Source organism: Haemaphysalis longicornis, unplaced genomic scaffold, assembly GCF_048455015.1.
Source record: "Haemaphysalis longicornis isolate Haplotype H1 unplaced genomic scaffold, Haemaphysalis longicornis Haplotype H1 scaffold_8, whole genome shotgun sequence".
NCBI classification, from domain to species: Eukaryota; Metazoa; Arthropoda; class Arachnida; order Ixodida; family Ixodidae; genus Haemaphysalis; species Haemaphysalis longicornis.
The window spans coordinates 110,933,627-110,956,908 of record NW_027526445.1 but is presented as its reverse complement, the minus strand read 5'-3'; the positions used below and the strand labels follow the sequence as shown (position 1 = coordinate 110,956,908).

The following is a 23,282-nucleotide window of genomic DNA, read 5'->3' as shown; positions in this document are numbered from 1 at the left end:
TTGCACATCGCTATTTATATTTCGTCGGTATGGCAGCGTTATGCGCATCAAAATTAGACACTGGATTACATGCGCCGGAGCGTTGCATAAATCCGATTGAAACCCCCGGGGCTCGCAAACGTGCGAAAGAAACCGAACGGGTTGTCAGCGAATCGTTTGGTGAAGTCACGGTCCGCTACAGCGAAAGGAGCATGATGTGCGGGTCGGAGCAGTCTTGTGGGTGTGCTTGGCGAGCGACGTACTGCTGCTGGTTCACTTCGGCAAAGGTGCCACCACATTGGTCCTGCTCCGTGGCGCGTACGCCAGACGCTTGCGTATTGACGAGCTCAGCTTGTGGAACGCGGCGGCGTCGTTCCACCTTCCGCTGCTATACGCTGCTCTATGGAGGCGCCAAACATCGGCGTTCATTAGCGTCATGACGCGCTACTGCGCTTCACCTCTCCCAAACGGCAGCACCATATGAATGAAGAAGATAGAGGGAAGAAGATAAGGCGCGTTCATACAGCTATCCGGGCATGACTTCATGGCTCAGTTGGCGGAGCGTTTCACACCTCCCGTTGCGGCCAGAGTGATCGTGGGCTCGAATCCTAGCGCCGCCGCGCCAATGGAACTTTTTCTGGTTATGTCATTTCCGTGACGGATATGACGTCGGTGAGGTTTCTGTACCCCGGCATTGTTAATAACGAAGGTTTTATTCTTTGAGCCCTCCACGATTTCATGCACTATCGTAACCATCCTGTGGCCGTCTGTATGCAAGACCAGCCGTACTTACAACCCACCGAGTTAATGATGGTTCCGAATTAAAAATAGCCCACGCCATTCGGGTGCGTACAAGAAGACAGTATTGCTACTTAGTCTTATACCGTCACCCTGTCATTGCAAGCGCTTTAACCCGCTAAATTTCGAATCTTTTTTCTCGCGAAGTCACTTCCCCCCCCCCCTTTTCACATTTTTTCTCTTTACCTTTTGGCAGTACGTTCCTCGATGTCTACAAAATACGGACCTTTATTAAGTGCTTAAATTCTCAAGCAGATGGCAATTTTTCCCAGAAGCGAAGCAGCGTAAGTGGACTCTTTTATCCAGAAGGCCAAACTGTCAGCCACTTATTCGCCGGCCGTCATTCCAATCGCTGCTCTCTCCACGTGGCGCCTTCGAGCCGGGGCAACTTTGTTGACAACGTGCGTTTGAAGTCAGTGCCCGATGACGGCGGTAGGCGCAACGGGTTGCCGTCCTTATCCATCGAGCGCACAACGTGACGTCATTCGCCTTAGCTTCTCTTCATCGGACTCAGCCCCCGCCCTTCTCGTAACATTATTGCCATTTGGAAGACGTCGACCGTAACGGTTGCGTGTGTCACGTAATGTTGTCAGTGCCTCGGAGTTTTTGCAGTGGCGAGAGTGCGGCTCATCTCTGTCACGTTTCATTATTTCCTCGTATGTCGTCCCGGTTGGCCGCTGTTGGCGGAGCGTTGTGGAAGCCGCACTTCATAAGACGAGGACTTTTTCTGGCGCGATTGCACAGTAGGGTGCGCAGTTGACGGAGGAATCTCGACGCGGAGCCAAGGATACTCTTCCGCTGAGATCGAAGCTGACGTCGAAACTTTGCACAGACTAAAGCGTAGTGGAGCCATAAACGGTACGTGCCAACGCTCATATTGCGATGAAACTGCAGGGAGACACCAGTCCAAGCTTTTGTGCGGGATTGGAACACTGCGTGTGCACGTGTCACAGCACGCGTTGGCTCAACGGCCAAGGCGTTGGACTAAAAAAACTTTCTACCGGGGTAGCTTCGGCTTGTAATGCCCTATTCTGAACAGCGGTGTGTGAATGTCTTGGAGCAGCCAGTCCATCGCGGAGGGTACAAGGCGCGTATGAATGGAGGTGCTTTTACTTTCTTGATTTTACTTGATTTTACTTTAAGGCAAATGCGGAGAACGGGACAAACAATTGTGACATCGTCAGAACGGGCATACTTCAAATTGCCTAGCTCTTTTCAGCTTACACTAAATTACATTTGGGTCGTGTCGGAAGGAGGAGGGACTTTTTGTTATTTTTTTAAGATGGTGAGATGGCTGCGTATCGAATTCATCAGGCTCAATAGCCGCAGACCGGAAGTTTAGTCTGTGCGGGATGCCAGTTGTGCATGGAGCATTAAATTATTGCTGACATCACCAATTAAAAAGTGTCGACATATTTAAAGCAGCAAAGCCATTGAAGCTAGTTTCTTTAAATGGAAAGGCAATCTCCATCAACCCAAACAGGGAAGCGCTAATTTCTGCATGATTTTAATTCCTCTGTTGACGTGAATTTTAGGGGTCGGTACTTTTGGGGAAGACTGTGCGTTCACACATTGTTCTAGCCCGAGCAATAATATTCCCAGCTTTTTTGTATATCTTAACCGAGTTGAAACACACGGAGATAACAATCGAAGATCTGTTCACAGCCTTTTCTTCCGTATTTGAAAAGTAACAGATGTGGGGCCCTAGGTAAGCGAGAGCTTCATGGCGCTGGCCTATATCCGGCTTGTTAAAGCTGCGTAAAATAGGAAACAAAGTGAATCTGCCTGCGTATCTGCGGTTGCTCTCATGAGCGGACTTTCGGCATTACAACAAAATGCCCGTGGAGTACAGACGAGCCTCGTTATAACGAAATAGTATCGGGGCAGTAAATTGGTTCGTTATATCCGATATTCGTTATAACCGTAGAGGTAAAAAGTGGCTCTAATAAATCGGCAATATGGTTTGCGCAATATTCCTACATTAAAAAACGCGTTGTTCTAGGCTTAGAACCCTCTATAAATGAGGTAGTCCATGTCTGCCTCCTTGTGGCATTTCAAACTAGAGACCGGGACGTGGGGCCGTGAAATTGCAACAGAACAAATTTCGTTCGGCAAAACAGGCCGGCCTTCTTATTTGCTTGAAGGAGGATGTGGCCTTCGCCCGGTGCCTTTTCACAGTCGGAGCGGAGTGAAGTTTTTTTCACGGGATCCGCGCAATAAAGGGCCTTAAGCTACTATAAAAATAGTTGTTTTGCCTCCCGTTTTTTAAATTTTGCTTTTATTACTGACAAAAAGTACACAAACAAGCTATCTCTTTATTTTTCTACCAACTAGCCCAACTTTCGGTGTTACTTCAGTTTGACGGATGTCAGGGATAATTTAAATGACGCACACGACACATCGAGCACTTCTCTACTACCCTATGGCTAAACGACACAGGTACTGCTTCATATCACATCAATTCACTACCTCGTGCCCCGAGACGAAATGTCTTAGCAAAAAGCCTGTCATGTATAATATTTCGGAGCATCTATAAGAATGACTTGCTCGAGGATTCTTGAGAGTTCAGCAATGTTTTTTATCCATGGTCAGTGTTGTAGCTGAAAACGTTGCTTCGTGTTCAATAACACACGAACTTTTATTTTACTGAGCTAACAACTGTGAAGATTTTCGGGCGCAATTCTATAAGCAGCACTATTTGACGAATAAATACACGAAAGTTCCAAACGTATTGTTCGAGTTGTCTGGCTAATGAACTATTCCAAAGTACATATAGCCCTATGAGACATGTAGACTTACTAACACGGTTCTGTTAAGTTTCTTAAAGCGGCACTCAATGTTTGAAATTGTGAGTATGCGCGTCGTGTAATTTCATAACTGGGTACTCTTGGGTTGTCTCAATTTGCAGAAGCAGCGGAACGCAAGGGTGGATATGTCGAACCACAGCGCCGTTTACATCTTACTGGTTTGCCTTCTAGGTGAGTTCTGTACGTTTGCAAAAATACGTTGCAGGATCTCCAACCGCCCTATCGCATCTATCTCAACCATTACTGTTTGCTTGTACATAAAGCCACTAGCAATTTATCGTCTATGTACGCACACGCACAATCGCGTACGCACGCACTCATTTTAAAGAGACGTACCCCACCGACCGACCGACTGACTGACTCCTCAATGCGTCCCAGCCGAAACTGCGGAACATAGAAACATAGCCCTTAATTTTCGTTATATAGCGTCACACTGTTCCAGTGTATAGCCCTGTTCCTAAATGAACTATAGTATGTGCTGACATATGCACAGCACGCCACGCGGTTTCCGTGTATCTATTGTAGAGACGGGTATTTGGTTCTGTTTTCCTTGTTGCCTTGCTTTTCAAGATACAAGTTGTATTTGATGTTGCTGTAATGCCCTTCAGTGTTTGACTCCTTGCAGCTCTGTCAGCTGTCGATTTTTGAGAGCTTGATCCCAAGGGCGCGGAATCGCACCCGCGTCCTTGATCTCAGCAGCACAACACCTTGGCCACCACGGCGGGTAGTCAGTTTGTGTGCTGAACTTTCTAGCTTACAACCAATGAGAAGAGACCGCTGGACGAATTAGTAAAGGCTCATACTTGAAAAAAAAAGAGCACGGAACGCCGGTACAAAAGAACACAGGATCGAAGAGATGTAACGTTGCAAGGTTCGCCACCTTAGATTGCACATCCCCTTACATAATGGCTTTCAGTTGACCGGCCACAATTTCGTTGCGGGCTTTGGCACGTGGAGGAAAATTTGCGTTCTTTTTCATACCCCTTTTCCTTCCACGTGACGTATACCCTTTTGTCAGACACATCACGTACCAAGAGGCCGTAAAACACCTACGAGTAGAATGTAAACACTCCCGGATCCTGAGATGCAAGGGCATTTCGCATTGCTGTATTTATTGCGTTATAACACAAAGCTCTTCACGGCAAACCACATATTTTTTTTCTAATCGCTACTACAGGGCTCCTGAAACCACTTATCATTTCTTTGTTAAATGCCCTTCGTTTTTTTCCTCGTATTGGAAAACCCTCCAGACTTCAGAAGGCAAACGGCCACGAACGCTTGCATGCCCGATTTTCCTCTATACTCGTTTGTTTCATCTCTAGGCCTGTGCTACTGTGAAATCATTCGACGGGAAAAAACTATAGGGCCAAGGTCGCAACGCGTTGACCGTATAACTTGTACGACCATGTAAATGTTTCCTGTGCACTGCAATACGTGCGCACAGCTTGAAACTATATTTCTTCACAGCGAAGCCGTTTAGCAATTCGTAGATTCCGGCGTTTCACAAAACTTGCTATAGAGAAAACAAATCACCGGCACCGGCAAAATTCCAGTATGCGTATATATACGCAGGTTCGAATCTGCAGGTTGGAAAACTCTTACTCCGTTGATCTACACTATAGGGTAAATCAACGGAGTCAAAGTCAGTCGTGTTACCCACTAGGCTACGACCATAACTTAGTACCCGAGAGTCGAACGGCTTGCTCACTCGGCTGTGAGTGTGAGCAGAGGAACCACGCCCCCTTCTCGACAAAGAAGACGTGACAGGGCGTATACGTTGCACCTCCGGGCGCATATAAGTGCGTGCGTTCCGTTCAATCGTTCTGCTCCTTCGATTAGCTTCCCCTTCGCCGTTATAATAACACAGATGAAGTAAAGGTCGTTGCGGCAGCGAAGAAGCAAATCGTCTGCAATGGTGGACTTAACCGTCGTGATGGTCCTGCAGGTTACGCGCAGCTTCGCTACCTTCACGTCTTACGAGTTAGAGTGATTCCTCCTTTTTTTTTTATTTTAACGTGCGCACTCATGATATTCTTAAAAACATAGATTAGGACGTTCTTTTTTCCTTCCTCCAATTAACTCTAGGAATAAAAATTCAAAGGCACTCTATGCAATTAGGTAGGAGCCACAAGGCGGTAATTTCGGGGACCTTACGTAATCGCATTAATCTCGCTCGGATCGTTAGCTTCGCGTCACTTCGAACCCTCATTTCGATGGTTCGCGCACCCGTGGACACCTCGCATTAGCAAAGTTCGCGGCTCAGTGGTGCATGTTGCTGATGTATTTGTATACCACCTCTTCGGCTGCTGAACGCCCGCGGTACGGAGCTCACGCAGCAAAAGTCGACGTATGTTTCTTCCAGGAACAAAGGCTATTGGAGCGCACTTGGGCTCCGCTAAAACTAAGAAAACACTAGCAAACACAGATGCCGTCAACGAAGTGACGTGTGCATACTGGCGTCGGTGAATCGAATGCCGCAGTATATTCCTTGTGAGCATTTATACTTCGGCGTTCATCTTTATAAGAGCATCGAATCAGATCTAGAACACCGGATATGAAAGACGAACATTCTCTTTGAGTGACGACAGGCTATACACTGTTCCTATAACATGAGATAGCCTGCGCGGCATGCAAAACAGAGAGCCTGAAACGCGCTCTTCTCTTCTAAGGTTAGACAGCTAGGCGCGGCCAGACGCTGTCAGAAAAACACAAATATATACAAACCACAGGGAATAGTTCGCGGCAATATACAGCCAATTGGGCGTTATACCGAAGAATAATCACGAGCCGTCGGATGTAAGGACTAGTCCATGGTTTGTATTTACGGTAAACGCCTCCAGCGCTCCATTCTGCCAAAAACCTTCGTTGTCGTTGTAGTTGTTACCGGTTACAGAAAATGACCGCCGATGTAAGAAGTAAATAAAAAACACATTGGAGTTTGTGTGGAATTTGAACCCGATGGGATTGAACTACTGAGCAGGAGTCAAGCGCGATAGCAACCCTGCTGTCCTTTTTTTGTGTGGAACACTTTGTCGCCCACTGCTGGAGTTCCACGGCATCGCCGTGCCTCGAATCCGAGCGGAAGGAGGGGACACCGAAAGAGAGGGAGAGAGAGAAACTTTACTTGAGCGCCATGGGGCTAGTCTGGGTGGCGGGTGACCGGCGGTGGTAACTGGCCGGTGACCATTGCAGCTCGCTGGATGACCTTAGCCTGGACCCCACGGTCCGAGCTGCACAACGCCTTCGCCCAGTGCTCTCCGTCTGTGAAAGGGAGGAATGGATTTTGGGGGCACTGCCACATGCAGTGGTCTTGGGCATCGAGGGACCCGCAGTCGGGGCAAAAAGGGGCGGGGTACAAAGAAGGGTAGATAAGGTGAATTCGATGACAGAAGGAAAACCGAGGAAGAAATTGTGGCGAACGTGTGAGGGTGAGGGTGGTATGCCGAGGTTGCGCCACAGAAGCCCAGCACGCGCTTGCTGCTGCAAGTGCGTCGGTCCTTCGTCCCCCTCCTTTTTCGTGGTTCATGCAAATCACGTTAAATTTACGCGGGAGATTCAAACACGATTTACAACACCATGCTCGGCGGCGGTGACGCGCAGCGAGATAACAGCAGAGTAGCGCACGCCGCCGTGAGTTCACTGATCACGTGAACACTTCCTGAGATGCAGCAGCCATGCGCCGTGACCGAGAAGACTGCAGTTCACTCTGCACACAAATTTTACATTAGGGAGCATCTTAATCGTCAGCCATTTTTTATTGTACTGCTCTCTCCGCATGTCGGCATATATTGAGCAAAAGTTAGCATGGTGCTTTCCGCATGGCACGTGACCACAATCGCACATGAGTAGAACACGTGCCCCTCAGCTGCGCAGAACTCCATTTCTGGGGTAGCTCTGGCATGTGTTACCAGTCTGCTTATTAAATTTATTCACATTCTGAGAAGAAGAATCGGAAGGGAAGATGAAAAGGCAGACAAGATGAAGCAGTACAGGAGACTGTCGAAGAAATTACCATCAAAAGACGAAGAGACAGAATCCGAGAGACGCAAATACAATGCGTCAGTAAAGGAGTTCTTAATAAGTATCTCCACGTCTTCGCCTTGAAATCACGTAAGCATAGTTCAGCGCCCCGCGGAACCCGAGGAATGTTTTTCGTCGCACAGGAGAAGACCGTTGTGCTCAGTCGCACAATGCGCAAGTCTCGCTGCATCCGCCGATGAACTCGTCTTGTCAGCCTGTGGGGTACTTTCAACGCCCTCTCTCTTTGATCCGGGCCCCGAACCCACAGCGTGGTTCACAGCAGCGGGCACGGAATGTCATTCATATTTGGAAGCAGGGATTCGCACTGCTCGCCGGGCGTCAACAGGGTTTAGAGTTTCTAAGAGGATAGTCTTTCTTGGGCTATCTTAAACACAGAAATTTTGGTCTGTCTGTCTGTCTGTCTGTCTGTCTGTCTGTCTGTCTGGGAGTCGATTCAGCTACCTGGCCAAAGTGAAGCAAAAACTGCAAAGTCTTATATACCCTGCAAAGTCTTATATACCAACAGCCATATCTAAGCGTCCAAGTCCGGTGTCAATGTTCATACTTGTCAACACTGTTGAACAAGAACCAAACATTATGCAAATATAAGGCACAAAATCAATACATCAGTTACATTTGCTGTGTTCCTATATACAAAAATTTATGGCTGCTCGATTTTTGCGTAACGAAATACTACATCCACTGCAAAACAACATTTACTCTGTCGCCTTCTGTCGCGCGCCACTCCAGCTCCTGAAACGACAAAAGCAACGATGGCTTCCACTAAATAGGTTCCACGTTCCGCTTGGGACGCGCGTGGAGTAGGGCAACGTGGTTCTATAAACGTTGAAGTAGGGGGTCTCGATATATGCGTGTATCCGCCTTATGGCAGAGCTGACATCGAGGCCACCAGCATGGAGCAGCGGAGCGCGTTAAATTTTAATTGCCCTCAGCAAGCCTGTAGCGTATTTATCTGGGAAGGAGCGACACGGGAGAGGAACAGCATGAGAGGTGAACGGGAAAGCAAAAGGAGGCATTTACGTAGGAAATGACGACGAAAGACCATCGGCATTTGTCGACATTTGCAACGAGAGGAGCAGATACGCGGCCATTTTTTTACGATATACGCTATAAAAGAATGTGGGGTTAGAGTCTATGCGCCTCACATCAAGGCCGTCTGTGTCGTCATGGGCCTCCATTATGGCGCACGATCGCCTCACTTTCAACATTGGCTTGGATTGAAATGTTTCAATGGCTGCAAATTCAAACACAGTGCCACAAAAATGCCAATAGTGTTTTATTATACACGTAGAAAATAAAAAAACGCTGTTTCGAAGCTAACGGAAAAGAAATTAAAGCGTTTTTCTTTTAATGACGCTTTGTCGGAACGGTTGTCTCTGCTTTATTAAGGAGGCCATTACATATCAATGAATACTGAAGAAAGAAAAATTTTAAAAATCGCTTAAAAATCCAAGTTTTATGCCAAGCTCAAGCCAGAAGCTATACTCTTCCTGTATTTTCCCAAGACGACATAGATCCCCAAACGCAGTTTCCTGTCTAGTATACTGTGAAACTATATGCAGCAGGGCAACTACATCGCCGCCACAGCTAGCTGCAGTCGCACAAGTGGCACGTGCTAACGAATCGCCAAAGTTCCTCTGCGTGTGCATGTGCGTGCATGTAAGTGCGCGTTTGAAAGAGAGAGAGAGAGAGAGAGAGAGAGAGAGAGAGAGAGAGAGAGAGAGAGAGAGAGAGAGAGAGAGAGAGAGAGAACTTCTGCGTGTGCATATTGTCGATGAGGGCTACTTGGCTGTCCGTACTCATTCAGTTCGTTAAAGGTGCCCCTACGGAAGTTGAGGCTGGTAGAAATAAACTCGTACAACACCTACATACATACTCACTTTATTTCGAACACGGAAAAGGATCACATACGCTAGTATGATACCGCAATTGCGTAACTATCGGTTTTCATCTCGTGAAAAGCATTGCAAAAAAATCTATAACTTTTTGCATTTTCTTCTCGTGCAATTCAGGCACCTGCCAGGCGCAGCTCAAGCCGGGCTGCACGATATCCCAGCTGCACGCTTGCGGTGAAGATTACCTGGTGTACAGCAACAGCACGTGGTTACCTGAACCCCATGAAGCGCAGTTCAAGACAAACTGCGAGTGAGTAACGGTGTTCTTCCATTTAACGAAAAAAAAAGCGCCAAATGGCGTGTTCAATCACCAAAATGACGTTCTTCTACTTTCGCCTTTCAAAACTAAGCGCTCACTGACAGTTTTGCCTGTTTTCAAGTCTGATGAAGAATAATTGACTGTCAACTTTGACTGGTTGACTTTTTCATACCGACTCCTTAATAACACGAATGATGATAAACCATGAACTACTTACGTAACCGATAAAGTCCCAATATGCTCGCGGAACTCTGAACGTGGTGATGGGCAGGCTTATCGCGATTAACTGCGAGTGGGTGTAACTAGTCCACGTATTCAGCCTGCTCTCCCTGTATTTCTTGGACCCGATAGACACATCACTCGCGATCCATTTCAAACCCCCTTGCCGCCATCCACAACAGCCGGAGGACCAATAATTTTTTGTTGTATCATTTTGAAAGCTTTTATAAACCATTGTTTTAGTTGAGAAAACTGTTCTCAAATTCTGTCAATTTTATTTTAGGCTACTCGCACGTTTGAGGTTTTTTGCCGACATTTGCAACGAGAGGAGCAGATACGCGGCCATTTTTTTACGACATGCGCTAGAAAAAAATGTGGCGTTAGAGTCTGTGCGCCTCACATCAAAGCCGTCTGTGTCGTCATGGGCCTCCATTATGCCGCACGATCATGTCCACTCTGCGTTCTGGCCAAACCCTTTCGCGTGGTGCTTGGTGCTGCACGGGGTAGCGATGGCCATTTTGGCAGATCCTATCCCTGACTTCAAAAAGGCCTACCCGGTTCTTAGATCCATGCATTAAAAGCGGTAAGCTAACCATAGAAAAAGAAGGTCAACACAAAATTATTTGAGCACACTATCAACTTATATTTAATGTCAATGGCATAGCCTATTCGGTGTGCTTACACACACATTCTTAGATCATTGCTGTCAAACTGCCGATAATTATGAAGTCGATAATTAAATGCGAATAATTAACTAACTGCCGGCAAAGAAGGTTGACAAAAGACGATTGAAGCGCACAGTACCAACTGGTTTTGTTGAATGGGGACATTGCTTATACACATATACGCTGGAAATAATCTAACCGTTAGACCTTACTCTAAATGCGGACATGCTAAGCACGTGTTAGGGCTACCAAAATCTCCGCCAGCATAGGACTGGGCACACTACAAGTTCAATAAGAAAGCTATCGCTTCAGTTCTTGAATGTTGCAAGCCATCTAGAAAACTTGCGGTAACAGAGGTACTTTCAACTTATCTTTTCCCATTTATTGCCTAACAAGAAGCGGGATCACCAACATAGCTCTTGTCTCCTTGGCCGAAAAAGTGCTAAAAGCATGGCGTAAGGGATGAAAAGAGCCGAGGATGACCAAAAATCCCAACACGCCCCTTATCGCCCTGCACTGTTTTCATGAAGTACCCCACGAGGCAGGCTCTAGTCATGACGTCCAATCAGTTCTTGTAGCTCCTAAAAGCTAAACATGGTATTACGGTAGACGAGCAGACAAATATGGCAGACAAGCAGAAGGTGGCTTTAGGCACGCGTAGAAATTCATTGGCTGCAGCTCGGGGACAGTACGTGAGATTCCACAGTCGTGCGCGAAAGTACACAAAGGCCAACCTGGACGTTGGGTTAGTGGAAGGCTAAGAGGGATCGGCTGTTTATGCAAGCAGATATAGGCGCCTAAGTTTGCATCTCACCGTGAAAATCTTCAAAGGTCGCCTCTCCTGTGAAACACCGCTGCCATTGGTTCCGTTCCCGCTTCAAAGCATGGCCAATTCGCAGAAGACCATGTTTTGCTAGTTTTCGCCAGCCGAAGCAGTTTAAACAGTCCAGCGCATTTGCAAGGACGGGCGGACAGTGTTTCAACGTGCTACGTCGGTCATGTCTAAGCTGACGAGGATTGGCAAGTGGCGCCACCGCGAGGCAAAAGAAAACGAAAACCTCTTACAACCTCCCCTCAGAGATAGCGACACGTACCCGAAACCCTAAAGCGAGTACCGTGCTGAACTCATGCTTCCCTCGCATAAACTTTAAGGTGACTGCCATTGGGTACGCTCCTTAGCACCGGGAAAAGGCTTTTCTTGTTCATTTCAGAAGCACTTATCTTGTCCGGAAAACCGACAGTCTATCTAGCCTGCATAGCCTTGCTCAGCGAATCGGTTCATAGATTAAACTAGAAAGCATGCAGTAGGATGAAGCAGAGACAGAATAACAAGTAGATGGAACAAGTGTTTGACCCGTTTACTAGTTATTCTGTTTCTTCCCCGGTCTAGCCACGATTTTTTTAGTCTAAACTGCGAGCATCTTTGCCCTTTTTTCCGGAGCAAGCGCAGAACAGGCGCCGAGTGATCACCGCCGCGTATTTCTTGTTCTCTAAGTACTAAATAAATGCTCGTTTCTTCAAAGTTTGCATGCCCGCCATTAAAACATAGCAATCTGTCAAGCCTGAACATTTCGTTGTTTCATTTGAGTTGATTAGTTACCGCGGTTGGTCGAAAATCCGGCGTCCTGTGTCCGCAAGAAATCACACAAGATGGGCGACGGGGAAAAGGAATAAAAGTAATCTAATGCTTGAGGCAAATTATTGGCTTGCAGTATTGTCAAATAAATAAATAAATAAATAAATAAATAAATAAGTAAAAAATAAAATAAAATAAATAAATAAAATCAAACAAAAATTGAACACATTTGCGCTGAGTGTGAATCCAAGCCAAGGACTTCAGAGTGTGTGTAGAGCACTTGTTCCGACGTCATCGCAGCTCGATGACCATAGACCTGTCTGAAAGAAGAGGTAGGAAATGCGTTGTAGTCTTTAACTTAAAGGGACACTGAAGTCAAAATACAAGTTGTCATATATGATAGATTAGCTCTCCGAGAACAGGAATATACTTCTATTAAGCGTAGGTTTTGTAAATTAAGCCATGAAATAGCGAAAACGTAAAAACAGAAGTTGCTTCCACTGGCTATATAGCGCAACTTCATCAAAAACGGCGGAAATTTCGTAACAAATATTTTACCAATACACCTGTAGAAGTTTACAGAGCTTAACTGGAAGGTTTGGTAGTGTCATGTTTGAAATTTTAAAAAAAAGCTATAAACATTTAGGGTGAGCCCAGCCAATAGGTCATACGGCGACCCCAATCGCCAACAAGTTCGTTTCGGTTTTGGTTCAGTACCTGGTGCATTACTCGGCCAAATGACTGTGTGATCCATTTACAGTACTGTGTGCACAGCCACTCTTACTAAAACCGCGGCAATGCTTATTTTGGCTATAATCAGTATTTTCACGCGTAGACAATGTCTGGAGTACGCAACGTCTTCGCTGTTTGTCATTGGATGGCGCTGCGCGTCCACACATGTGGTGACACAGATATGCGAGAAGGCATGCTGCGCACAAAAAGGTTGGTTGAATGCCGACATTCACGTGGTCTAAAAGGGGCATTGTGATTTTCTTCAACAAAGAATCAGGGTTGATCATGGGTCCCATTGAGAAACATTTTCTAAAAGGAGTACTGACACGAAATTTCAAAGCTGAGATAACTATGTAAAATGCGTCCTTTTTATCAGGAGATATCACCCAGCAAGTTTCAACAGCAACCGTTCGGCGTAACATATGTTATATCCATTTTAATCTTTTCCCTTACGAAAAAGCCCACAGCGGGCCGACATGGCACCATCTGCTACTTGCCCCAAGCTGCCGACATCGGGGTTCCCGTGACGAAGCCGACGCGATGGCTGTTGTTGGCGCGCGCTGCTCTGGCGTGTGTACACGTCATGGTTTTGGGACTGACGTCATGCTGCCCGGGCGCTTGGGGACGGTGATGACCTCAGCCTGTATGGCATCCATGCTGTCTGGGCACGCGCGTGTGCTCGCTCGCGCGCGCGCCCCGAGCGGCAGCGGTACAGCGAGAATGGTGACGTCACGAGATACCTCCTGTCATGGCGGCCGCTCGAAGTCCGTTTTGTCGAAACCGAAACTGACACGAACAAACGACGCCGTAAATGAGCGTTTACACTGCGCTCGACCGTCTAATGTGTCATTCTGTGATTAGTGGGCTGGTAGGCATGCATAGCAGCGGAAAAAAACGTAACACTAAAATTTCGTGTCAGTACTACTTTAAGTAGTTCGGAGCACAAAATAACGTAGGAGTTCGAAAAAGCGCGACTAATTTCACCGAAACTGACGAAACCGCTTGGTTTATGGTAGAGTAGTTTTTGGGCTGTTTTTATACGAATATACATCGCCGCTGCCATGCTTTCTTTCGGTTTATCGTGATGCAACCAGCGGCTGTGACAGCCGCCGTTTGCGTCATGGTATCACTGCGAGGGAAATGAGGAACGGAAAAACGTTGTTTGATTAGCAATTTCTCAGCACGTAAGGCATCTTTCTGCACCGAATCGCCGCTCAAATGGCCATGTGAACTTCAGATTTTCGTTTGAAACCAACTTGATTGATTGTGGTGTTAACGCGCTGACGCAACGCAGGTGATGAGTCGCGCCACAGTGGAAGGCTCAGGATTAATTTTGACAACCTGGGGATCTTTACAGTGCGCCGAAGCCTCGCACACACTGCGTTTTTGCTTTTCGGCTCCACCATAAAAGCGGCCGCTGCGGCCGCGAATCGAACCCGCGTCCCCGTGATCAGCAGCACAACGCTTTGAAACCAACTTATTGGTTCTGTTCAGTGTGCCTTTGGAAACGCATATTGCAGACATTTGTTGCGGCTCACATGCTCCATTTCAGCACCAACCAAACACCAACCAAACACCAATTGGGCAATTAGCAACATACTTTCCCGCGGAACGTATCTTTTCTCGGCGATGCGAGCACGCGTATCAGTAGGGTCATCATGTGGCATACACTGAAACGTACAATCGTACGGCGTCGTCCCAACGCGGGAGGAAGCAACAATTTTGCTTCCTCGTGAACTTCAAACCGAAACCTTCTACAACCACGCAATCCCACCTCGTATCGCCCCGTCCACCTTAGCTTACCATTTCCCGCACTGTGGCACTCGCGTCACTGCATACCACCTACCCTGCTCATGCCGTACCACCCAAATCCCGTCACCGCCAAGCCCCTCCCCTGAGCATTGGGAGTCTGCGCTGACCATCTCAGCAGCGTAGCGAGGAAGCCCCAGTGCAGCAAGCCCTATATTTGGCACAGACCCACGGCATCGCGGGCTTAGGAAGTTGAACGCTGTCCCATTACCTCCACCTTTTCGCTCCATATCCCATTTCTTCTTCTTCCTCCTCCTCCACCTCCTCCTCCTGCTCCTCTTCCTCCTCCTCTTCCTTGGCCCCAATAAATAGCGCCCGAGCATTGCGAACGCCAGTGCGGGCCGGCCTGACGTTCGACTAGATGTTACGTTCCGAGCTCTGACGACGTCAACCGATGCCCGCGGCATCACGTCGCTTCACGTCGCCTGCCCATTGCAAGACTCGGCGCTACGACTCCGTAGCGTTGGGCCTAGCTATAAGTCTAATGTAGTGATCGGACAACGCTCTCACTCATAGTAACGGATGGAAGGAAAGGATAGAGAGAAAAACGTTTGGGCCGCGTGCCGCAGTTGGAGACTAACGATTTCGGAAAGGGGGTGTTGAACTGTCCTCATAACTTTTAAGGCGCAAGCCGCAGATGCCTAGTCTAACGCGAAAAGTGACCGTACCAGTCACCGGATGCGTCAACATGAATGATTCGAAAATGACCGCTGCTGTCCAGAGGAAATAAATAAAAACCAATACCGCTTCTTGGGGGATTTGAACCCAGGTCGCAAAAGCAGAGGCAAGTGCGTTGATCGCGGCGCTATCCGGTGCCCTTGCAGAAAAGAAAAAAAGTTAAGCCAATGGGTGCCCCTTGAAAGGTACAAATCATGTGTGCAGGAGACCCTTAATCATGATCGTGGCTAACCCACAGAAGGTACGAAAGTGTGGGAGTTCTAAGCGGCAATTACGCATGAGTGTCCTTGCATCTGCGCCCATAGCGGATAATTTCGATCCAGTGAGCTTAAAACACTCGCACAGTGGCCTTCAAGAGCCTGTTTTTCTGACACACTTTATGGGGTCCCATGACGGTCACGGTCGTGCGATTACGGATGTACGAACAGGGATGTGTTGGTTGCATTATGTTTAGCATCAGCCAGATTGCGCTGCCTATATCTTCTGGAGAGTGTGGTATGGCAGTGGACGCACAGAGTCATGACGTTGATGTTTGGTTGATGAAGAATGTTCTTATTTCTTGATTCTTTTCATCCATAAAGCGTGTAATTGATGTCGTCGGTATTCTTGCAAAGTTTCCAGTGTATGCGTTTGTAACGGAAAAGGACATCTATTGAACAATGTAAATTAGTGACGGGGTGCGAATCGTGAGTTTTGCCCTGTGCTATATATATCTGGTGGCGATGAGTGAACGTTATTGATGTTAACGTCACGTATGTTGTGCTTGATTTTGTTTTATATGCATAAGTGCAGAAACTTTGTGTGTGCGGCGGCAAGGACGTTTCTTGTGTTGCAAAGTGGCGCTTGTTTCGCGGTAGAGAATCTGATCAGGAAAAAGTTAGACATTGTGGTTGGCCTGTGCCTAGATATATCTGGAAGCTATGACATAGTGAGGTCAATGGCCTAAGAAGATGTAGTCCGTATCGTGAAATAGACAGCCATTGAACTTGTGAAATAAGTAAACCGTACGAACATCCTGTTGGCATGTGCGCGTCACTGCAGTTATAGAAGCGATGAATTCTATTGTATGCGTTAGACAGGTAAAGAGACTCAACCTTCGTTAGCAGGCATTTCATTGGCGTTAGTTTTGACTAATTAATATAATTAGGGAAGTACAGGTACGCATAACTCGTGAAATCAGTACTGTGTGACGAGTTGCGCAAGGCCATCTTCTTGTGACCAGACTGACGAGTCTTAATTAAGGTGTTTCATAACGTGGGTAGTCAGTTTTATTGTTTCAATACGTCAGTTATCCGAGCAATCGCCTAGATTCCAGGATCAATGAGTAAACTCATTACCATAATCTGTAACATGTAACATGGGAACTGTATCTTCATTACTAAGTTTTGGCGAGAAACGTTCGATAATTGGCGGAGATCTGAACTTTGAACCATTAAATTCCACAAAGAACGATCTTTCAGCTCTTACATGCCAACATCCTGAAAAAAATTTGTAACAGCTTTGATGCCTTGCTGAAATGCGCATTCGCGTGCGCCTACCTAGTCTCGGTAGTACTACTAGGATTTGTCATTTACCTTTGAAGTGCATCTAATGTGTATAACAGTGAGTTACGAAATTAAAGGGAGCAGAAGATAAGACTACACTCTGTGGGGCGCTAATCTCATTAATCCCAGCGAGTGGTGTTATGTCTCGCACCACAATTTGGGATGACCGACTATATCCAAAAAGCTTCATGTAATGCGAAGCTTAGCATGGGGTTCTAAAATGTTCGGAATACCTGGAAGGGCTACGTTTGCACACAAGTGATTCGGTTAAATGACATTTCGCCTGTCTACCCACCTTTTTTCCACCGTATTCCAGGCTGTTCGCCAAGCAGATAGACTGCACGCTGAAGTTCGCGGAGAGCTGCTTGCAAAACGTGCCCCGAGCAGTAGCAGTGGTCGCCATGGAAGCGGCGGGTGACGATTTCGAGTCCGCCTGCACCGAGGGCAATGAACGTTACGAATGTGAGTCATTTTACTCTCTAACTCGTAGTTTGTAATCCCCGAAATGAGGACTTTTCATTTTTAAGCCAGCCCGAAAACGGCTTAGTCGCGATAACTTGATCTGTCCCCAACCACGCAATTAAAACTCCGTGTTCAATCCATATCTTCGGAGCGGCGTCAATATACAGTGCCCGTAACGACCACCGCTGATTGGTGGGAGCACCAGGAGCACTTCTCATACATTACGTGCGGGAAATTTCGAATGGTCGGCCGGGAACACATAATGGCACACCAGACACAATCTCGAAGCAGGAAAACCCACACGTTATATTTGCACGGGCCTCTCAAAGCTCTCCCAGGTATTCCATTCTCGCCCCAGCTAAACCATAGTATCACGTCTGTCTTCCCCGTCTCTAAGCACTGTTCTATGTATTTATATGGTAACGAATTGCCGCGAAGCATACCGTCTGATTTGTTTATGTTTCTTACAAGCGCGTGGCCGCGCTGTCTTATCCTGTGTATCTTGAGAAGCGTGGTTTTCCTTCTTTCGCATGCCGCATTAGCAATCTACTGTGATAGGCAACGGTAGTACTTTGCGGACACAATCCTAGAATGTTCCTGTCTCAGCCCCAGTGTTCTCGATCGAATCTGATGCTTCTAGATCCGAGTTCTCCACAGATAAACAAGCTAAGAAGAAATACTAAAACCTTGTTTACTGAAAGAGCCCTGCATCTGTCTTGCCTACGTGACAATATAGCTATATGTGTTTGTCGCTCTCAGTCGTCTACAAAGTACTTACCAAGATAATCGCTAACAGAATTTCTGAAACCTTAGATTTCAGTCAACCTAAAGAACAAGCAGGGTTCCGCAAAGGCTATTCAACAATGGACCATATTCACACGATCAATCAGGGGATGGAGAAGTGCGGGGAGTATACTCAACCCATATATATAGCCTTCATAGATTATGAGAAAGCATTTGACTCGGTCGAAACCTCAGCAGTCTTGCAGGCTGATGGTGAGCATTACGTAAACGGATCCACAGCTATTATAACCCTCCATAAGGAGAGCAGTAAAATGCCTTTAAGGAAGCGCGTCAGTCAAGGAGACACAACCTCCCCAATGTTATTCAAAGAATCGTGCAAGAGGTCAGTCTTGTAATTGAATTGGGAACAGGTGGACGTAAGGGTTAATGGAGCATACCTCAGTACCTTCAGATTTCCTGATGTCGTTGCCTTGTTAAATAATTCGAGGAACGAATTGCAACGCGTGATTACCGCACTATACAAGCAAAGCAGAATCGTGGGCCTGAAAATTAATACTCACAAAACTAAAGTAATGCTCAATAGCCTCGAGAGAGAGCACAACGGTTTGAGATAGGTGGCGAGGCAGTGGAAGCGTATGCTAGACACCCGTTTGAGTGATTGGAGCACACTAATTACAAGAGTAGCAATTAGGCGAGCAGCAAAAAATGTTCGCGCAAAACGTCCTCTTTGCTTGGCGATGCTAACGCAGATATGGGCCAGGTCATAAATCCGCGGAGAGGAAGAAAAACGCGGGAAGGGAAAAGAGTAAAGGTGGTCCAGTGGGTTAATTGGCGTATTCATGGGAGGGATACGCATAAAACTAAAGTAATGCTTAAGAGCCTCAGGAGGGCGCAGCGGTTAAGGATACGTGGCGAGGCAGTGGAAGTGGTAAGCGAATATATCTACTTAGGCCAAGTGGTGACACGGATCCCAACCATGAGAATGAGATAATTAGAATGATAAGAATGGGGTGAAGTTCATTCGGCAGGTATTCTCAGATAATGAATGACAGCCTACCTTTGTCCCTGAAGAAGAAAGCATATGACAGCTGCATCTTACCGGTACTCACCAAGGGGGCAGAAACTTGGAGGCTCACTAAGAAGGTTCAACTTAAATTGAGGACGACTCAGCTCGCAATTGAACGAAAGATGATAGGTGTAAAGTTAAGGGACAAGAACAGAGTTAAGTGGGTCAGGGAACAAACGCGTGTTTAGGACATATCAGTAGAAATTAAGAAGAAATGCGTACGGGCAGGGCCTGTAATACGAAGGCAAGATAGCCGTTGGTCATTAAGGGTAACAGGGTGGATCCCTAGAGAAGGCAAGTGTGGCAGAGGGGGCGGCAGAAAGTTAGGTGGGCAGATGATATCATGAAGGTAGCGGGGATAAATTGGTCGCAGTTAGCACAGGACCGGGGTAATTGGAGATCTTTGAGAGAGGCCTTTGCCCTGCACTGGGTGTAGATATGATGATGATGGTGGTGGTGGTGGTGATGGTGGTGATGATGATGATTTCGTGACATCGCAGTGTACAAGAACAGCATCAAGTGCATGAACCGTGCTGGAACGAACCTGAATCGTTGCTTTGGCCTGCTTCGGACCGGCTTGTCTGACAGTGTCGAGGCACCCACTGGAAGAACCATCCACTACGCTTGCTGGTGAGGCACAAATTATGTTGCCTACAAGGGATTGCAAACAGCTCACGACTTTCTGTAGCATTAAAGGGGTACTGACACCAATTTTTGGAGTTAATATTATTACACAGTTCGCTTCCTCTACACAAGAGAATACCCTGGCTGAAATATGAGCGGCCTTCGACGCGTAGAACATACTTCAATTGGATGGGATTTATCGCGCCGACATAACAGCTCGCGGAGCGGTGCGCAGCAAAAGGAACATAAGCGTAACATCACTCCGTGAGAGGGAAAAGAAGTGACGCAGCCGTCTGCCTCCAACGCTCGTCAGAAGCGATACACGTAGCTAGAGCTACAGGCATAACCGCTGCCTAGAAAGACACTCTTGCCAAAAATAAAGTTCCACACGCGGGAAAAGAGTCGATAAGAAAGCTTATAATCGTAACAGAAGCCGCTATGAGGTCTTTTATTGCAAGCGGCCATCGAATTTACGCCGCAATGGTAGGCCTAACGCGTTCAAGCAGCTCGTCCGCTCAGCTCCGGCGGCGGGCCGGTCGAAACAACGCCGCCTCCGGCCTTTGCGGTGTTTTGACGTCCGCACAAAACGATGAGGTCATTCCGTGATTCTGTCAGGCTCACCCTCTGGGCTGCAAGCGCGGGAAACCAAAACGGATTATCAGGCCGTTCAATGTAATTATTTATCGCGCGCTCAAGTATTTCAGGTGCTGTTTCGGATACGCCAGGCCTTTAAGCATTAATAAAATAAATAAAAAAGGAACATAAAATTTTGCTCTCAGCACTCCTTTCAGAGGAAGGATCATTGGCTCGCTGCACTATAACTTTCGCGTTTATCCGGCTTAGTCTCGCAGCCGCTGCTGCCCTTTTGCCCGTTACGGAATCCTTAGTCCAGTGTTTTCTCTGATCCCAGAGAGGTAACTGGGGACCGAAGCAAGTTAAGTATCACTAACCTGTGTAGTGAATGCGTAGCCCTAACGAGGTCAGACCTATGCATGGCCTAAAAATATTAATGGAAGCCTTCTATGGCTCACCTACAGAGCCCGGCGTACGGCTAAAAGAACTACAGGAAAGCCAACTTTACACAAGTTCCTGAAAAAAAAATGCTTCCCGTGGTCGGACTCGGAACCGTATCCGGGTCCCTCGCGTTATGACGCCGACGTCTACCGAATTGCGCCGAACTGACGCAGTCCACACATAGCGCAGTTTTAAAGACGCGGACAGTACCGAACCAACCATGCAGAACCGACCTTGTATATATATGACGTTTAGAAACAATCCGTGTCGCATCATGATGGCAGAACCTCTAACCGTCTATTACAGCGATCATAAAGCCATACTGCGCACGTGTAAAGTCGTCGATGCAAGTGGGAACGTGTAAATTATCAAAACTTCTCGATTCAATAAAGAAATATCTTCAGTACGTGTCTTCATTATATATACTGAACGAAAAGTTCAACCCTCAGCGATCCCTCCACTACATTCATTCTTGCTTTGACTTTGAATCACTTCACTATTTGAACCGCATGCAAGAAAGCTTCGCGTTTCAACCATCGCCCACATTACCCGGAGGGCTGTTTGAATATTTTTTTGAAGAACTGCGTTCACGGTTGGCATTTGCAAGGAACTTTGAGGCCATGCCCCTCGAAATAGCGTTTGTGAATGCTTGAGTGGCTGTGTTTATGTTCGTGTTATGTGTTGTTTGTATGCCTCCGTGTGCTCATTTGTACGTGTGCGTATGTGGTATGGGGGCGTACTCCTGATGCGTATGCACCCAAGTTGTATCTCAACATCAGTCGCTACGCTGCACAGTGGCTCTAATTACAATAGACTCACATATAAAAATAGCCCACTGCGTTCCATTTTATTAACCATATATTAGGAATACTGGATTTCTTCATTCTGACCGTGTCACCTATGCAAACGCTCATATTTCAAGATTTTATTTACGCACACTTGAAAACAAAACTTTCTCTACTCCGTCTGCTTCTGGGTAGTCCAGTGCGGTGTCTCTTGCAATCCTCATTGTGGTTGCTTATAAGGCATGAGGTGCATTCGCCCTTTTCTCCACAGCTCGTACCACAAGGCCCTTGAGTGCACGGAGCGTTCCTTTGACGTCTGCGAGCCCGAGTCTCCAGCCATGGAGTACGTGACGAGCGTCATGGAGCGCATATTCGGCCAAGTGCTCAGCCTCGTCTGCGGCTCCTACACTCGTGGCTCTGCGGACTGCGACGCCCTGCCCAAGCTACCGCCCAGCCCGTCACCCAAGACGAACCTCATCGAACTTGTCATCGAAATCACCAAATCTCTCGGCCCAAAGAAGAAAAAAAACTAGTCCCACATTGCTGTTTCTTGTAATAAATATCCGTAAATATTTTATTTTAGCGTATTCTTTTACACGGGCAGTGTTCTCATGCTATTGGCGTCCACGGTTGAAACGTGCACTGCGGCCATCGTCTTCCATAAAGCAAGGTATTTGGTAAGGTACATCTAAATCCTCACATCTGTCGTAATCGTTATCATCGCCTTCGGACACACCAGCTTTGCTTGACGACCTCCTACGCAGAATGGAAATCTTAAGCCACCATTGACGAGCACCCAGACCGCTTTGAGTTGTTCCTCAGGACAACGTTCGGCAGCACTTCGATGAGCATACTCACGCTGAAGGTTGGCTAAGAAAATAAATGCAACAGAAAGCGATAACCATTAGACCTTTACCACACAAAAAAGTACATCGCACCGTTCAGGAAATGTCAATGCGAGAGTGACGTTCCATGCCGAATGGCGAAAATGTGTTTTTTGGATTCAAAATTTAAATTTCTGAATATGATTTATCTCACAAAACACTTCGATCGCGCCAGCACACTGGCATGCTATCACGTGCGCGTCCGGTGACCATCAAGATTAGTACCTTTCACTGCCTTTGAGAACAAAAATATACGGGTATAATTGAATTCTACTTTACAAAGTGGTCTTACATAAATAAGGAAGAAAGCGAGCCATCAACCTCACCACCACCAGCAGCAGCGTATTTGTGTCCGCTGAGGGGCGCAGGTCTCTTTCCTTTCTCTCAGCCGCTCCTACCTTGCACTCTCCGGGCACTTTCTATCACAGACGAACGATACTGGCGCCTTCTTCAAACCAGTACCCTCCCTTGTCGCGCCAGACTACACGCAGTTAATCCTTCTATATCTCCTTCTCCCCAATTCCCCGACTGCGGAAATTGCAAAAAAGTCAGTCAGATCATTTGGGAACGTGCTCAACTCATTCATTCTCATCTTTCTGAGGAGCACAGGGAGGCGCCGTTAGGCAGCGCGCACCCTCAAGTCCAGCGACGACTTGCAAAACGAGCAGCTCAGGTCTCCGGAGCCTTCCAAGCGCTGGTCA

At 47.0% G+C, this 23,282-nt stretch overlaps 1 protein-coding gene across 1 annotated transcript; it reads left to right on the top strand.

Annotated features, from left to right (window-relative positions):
• The first annotated feature begins 1,401 nt into the window (after positions 1–1,401).
• LOC144148711 (uncharacterized) lies at positions 1,402–22,274 on the top strand. Its single transcript, XM_077680229.1, has 6 exons — positions 1,402–1,635; positions 3,686–3,755; positions 9,638–9,770; positions 17,319–17,464; positions 19,775–19,904; positions 21,969–22,274. The coding sequence occupies exons 2-6, from the start codon at positions 3,710–3,712 to the stop codon at positions 22,228–22,230; spliced, it is 717 nt and encodes a 238-aa protein (XP_077536355.1). The 5' UTR covers positions 1,402–1,635; positions 3,686–3,709; the 3' UTR covers positions 22,231–22,274.
• Positions 22,275–23,282: the final 1,008 nt, after the last annotated feature.

Coding starts and splice junctions, on each gene's coding strand:
- LOC144148711 (XM_077680229.1), top strand. CDS start 3,710: ATGTCGAACCACAGCGCCGTTTACATCTTACTGGTTTGCCTTCTAG. Junction 9,771..17,318: donor CAGTTCAAGACAAACTGCGA/GTGAGTAACGGT, acceptor ACCGTATTCCAG/GCTGTTCGCCAAGCAGATAG. Junction 17,465..19,774: donor GGGCAATGAACGTTACGAAT/GTGAGTCATTTT, acceptor GTGACATCGCAG/TGTACAAGAACAGCATCAAG.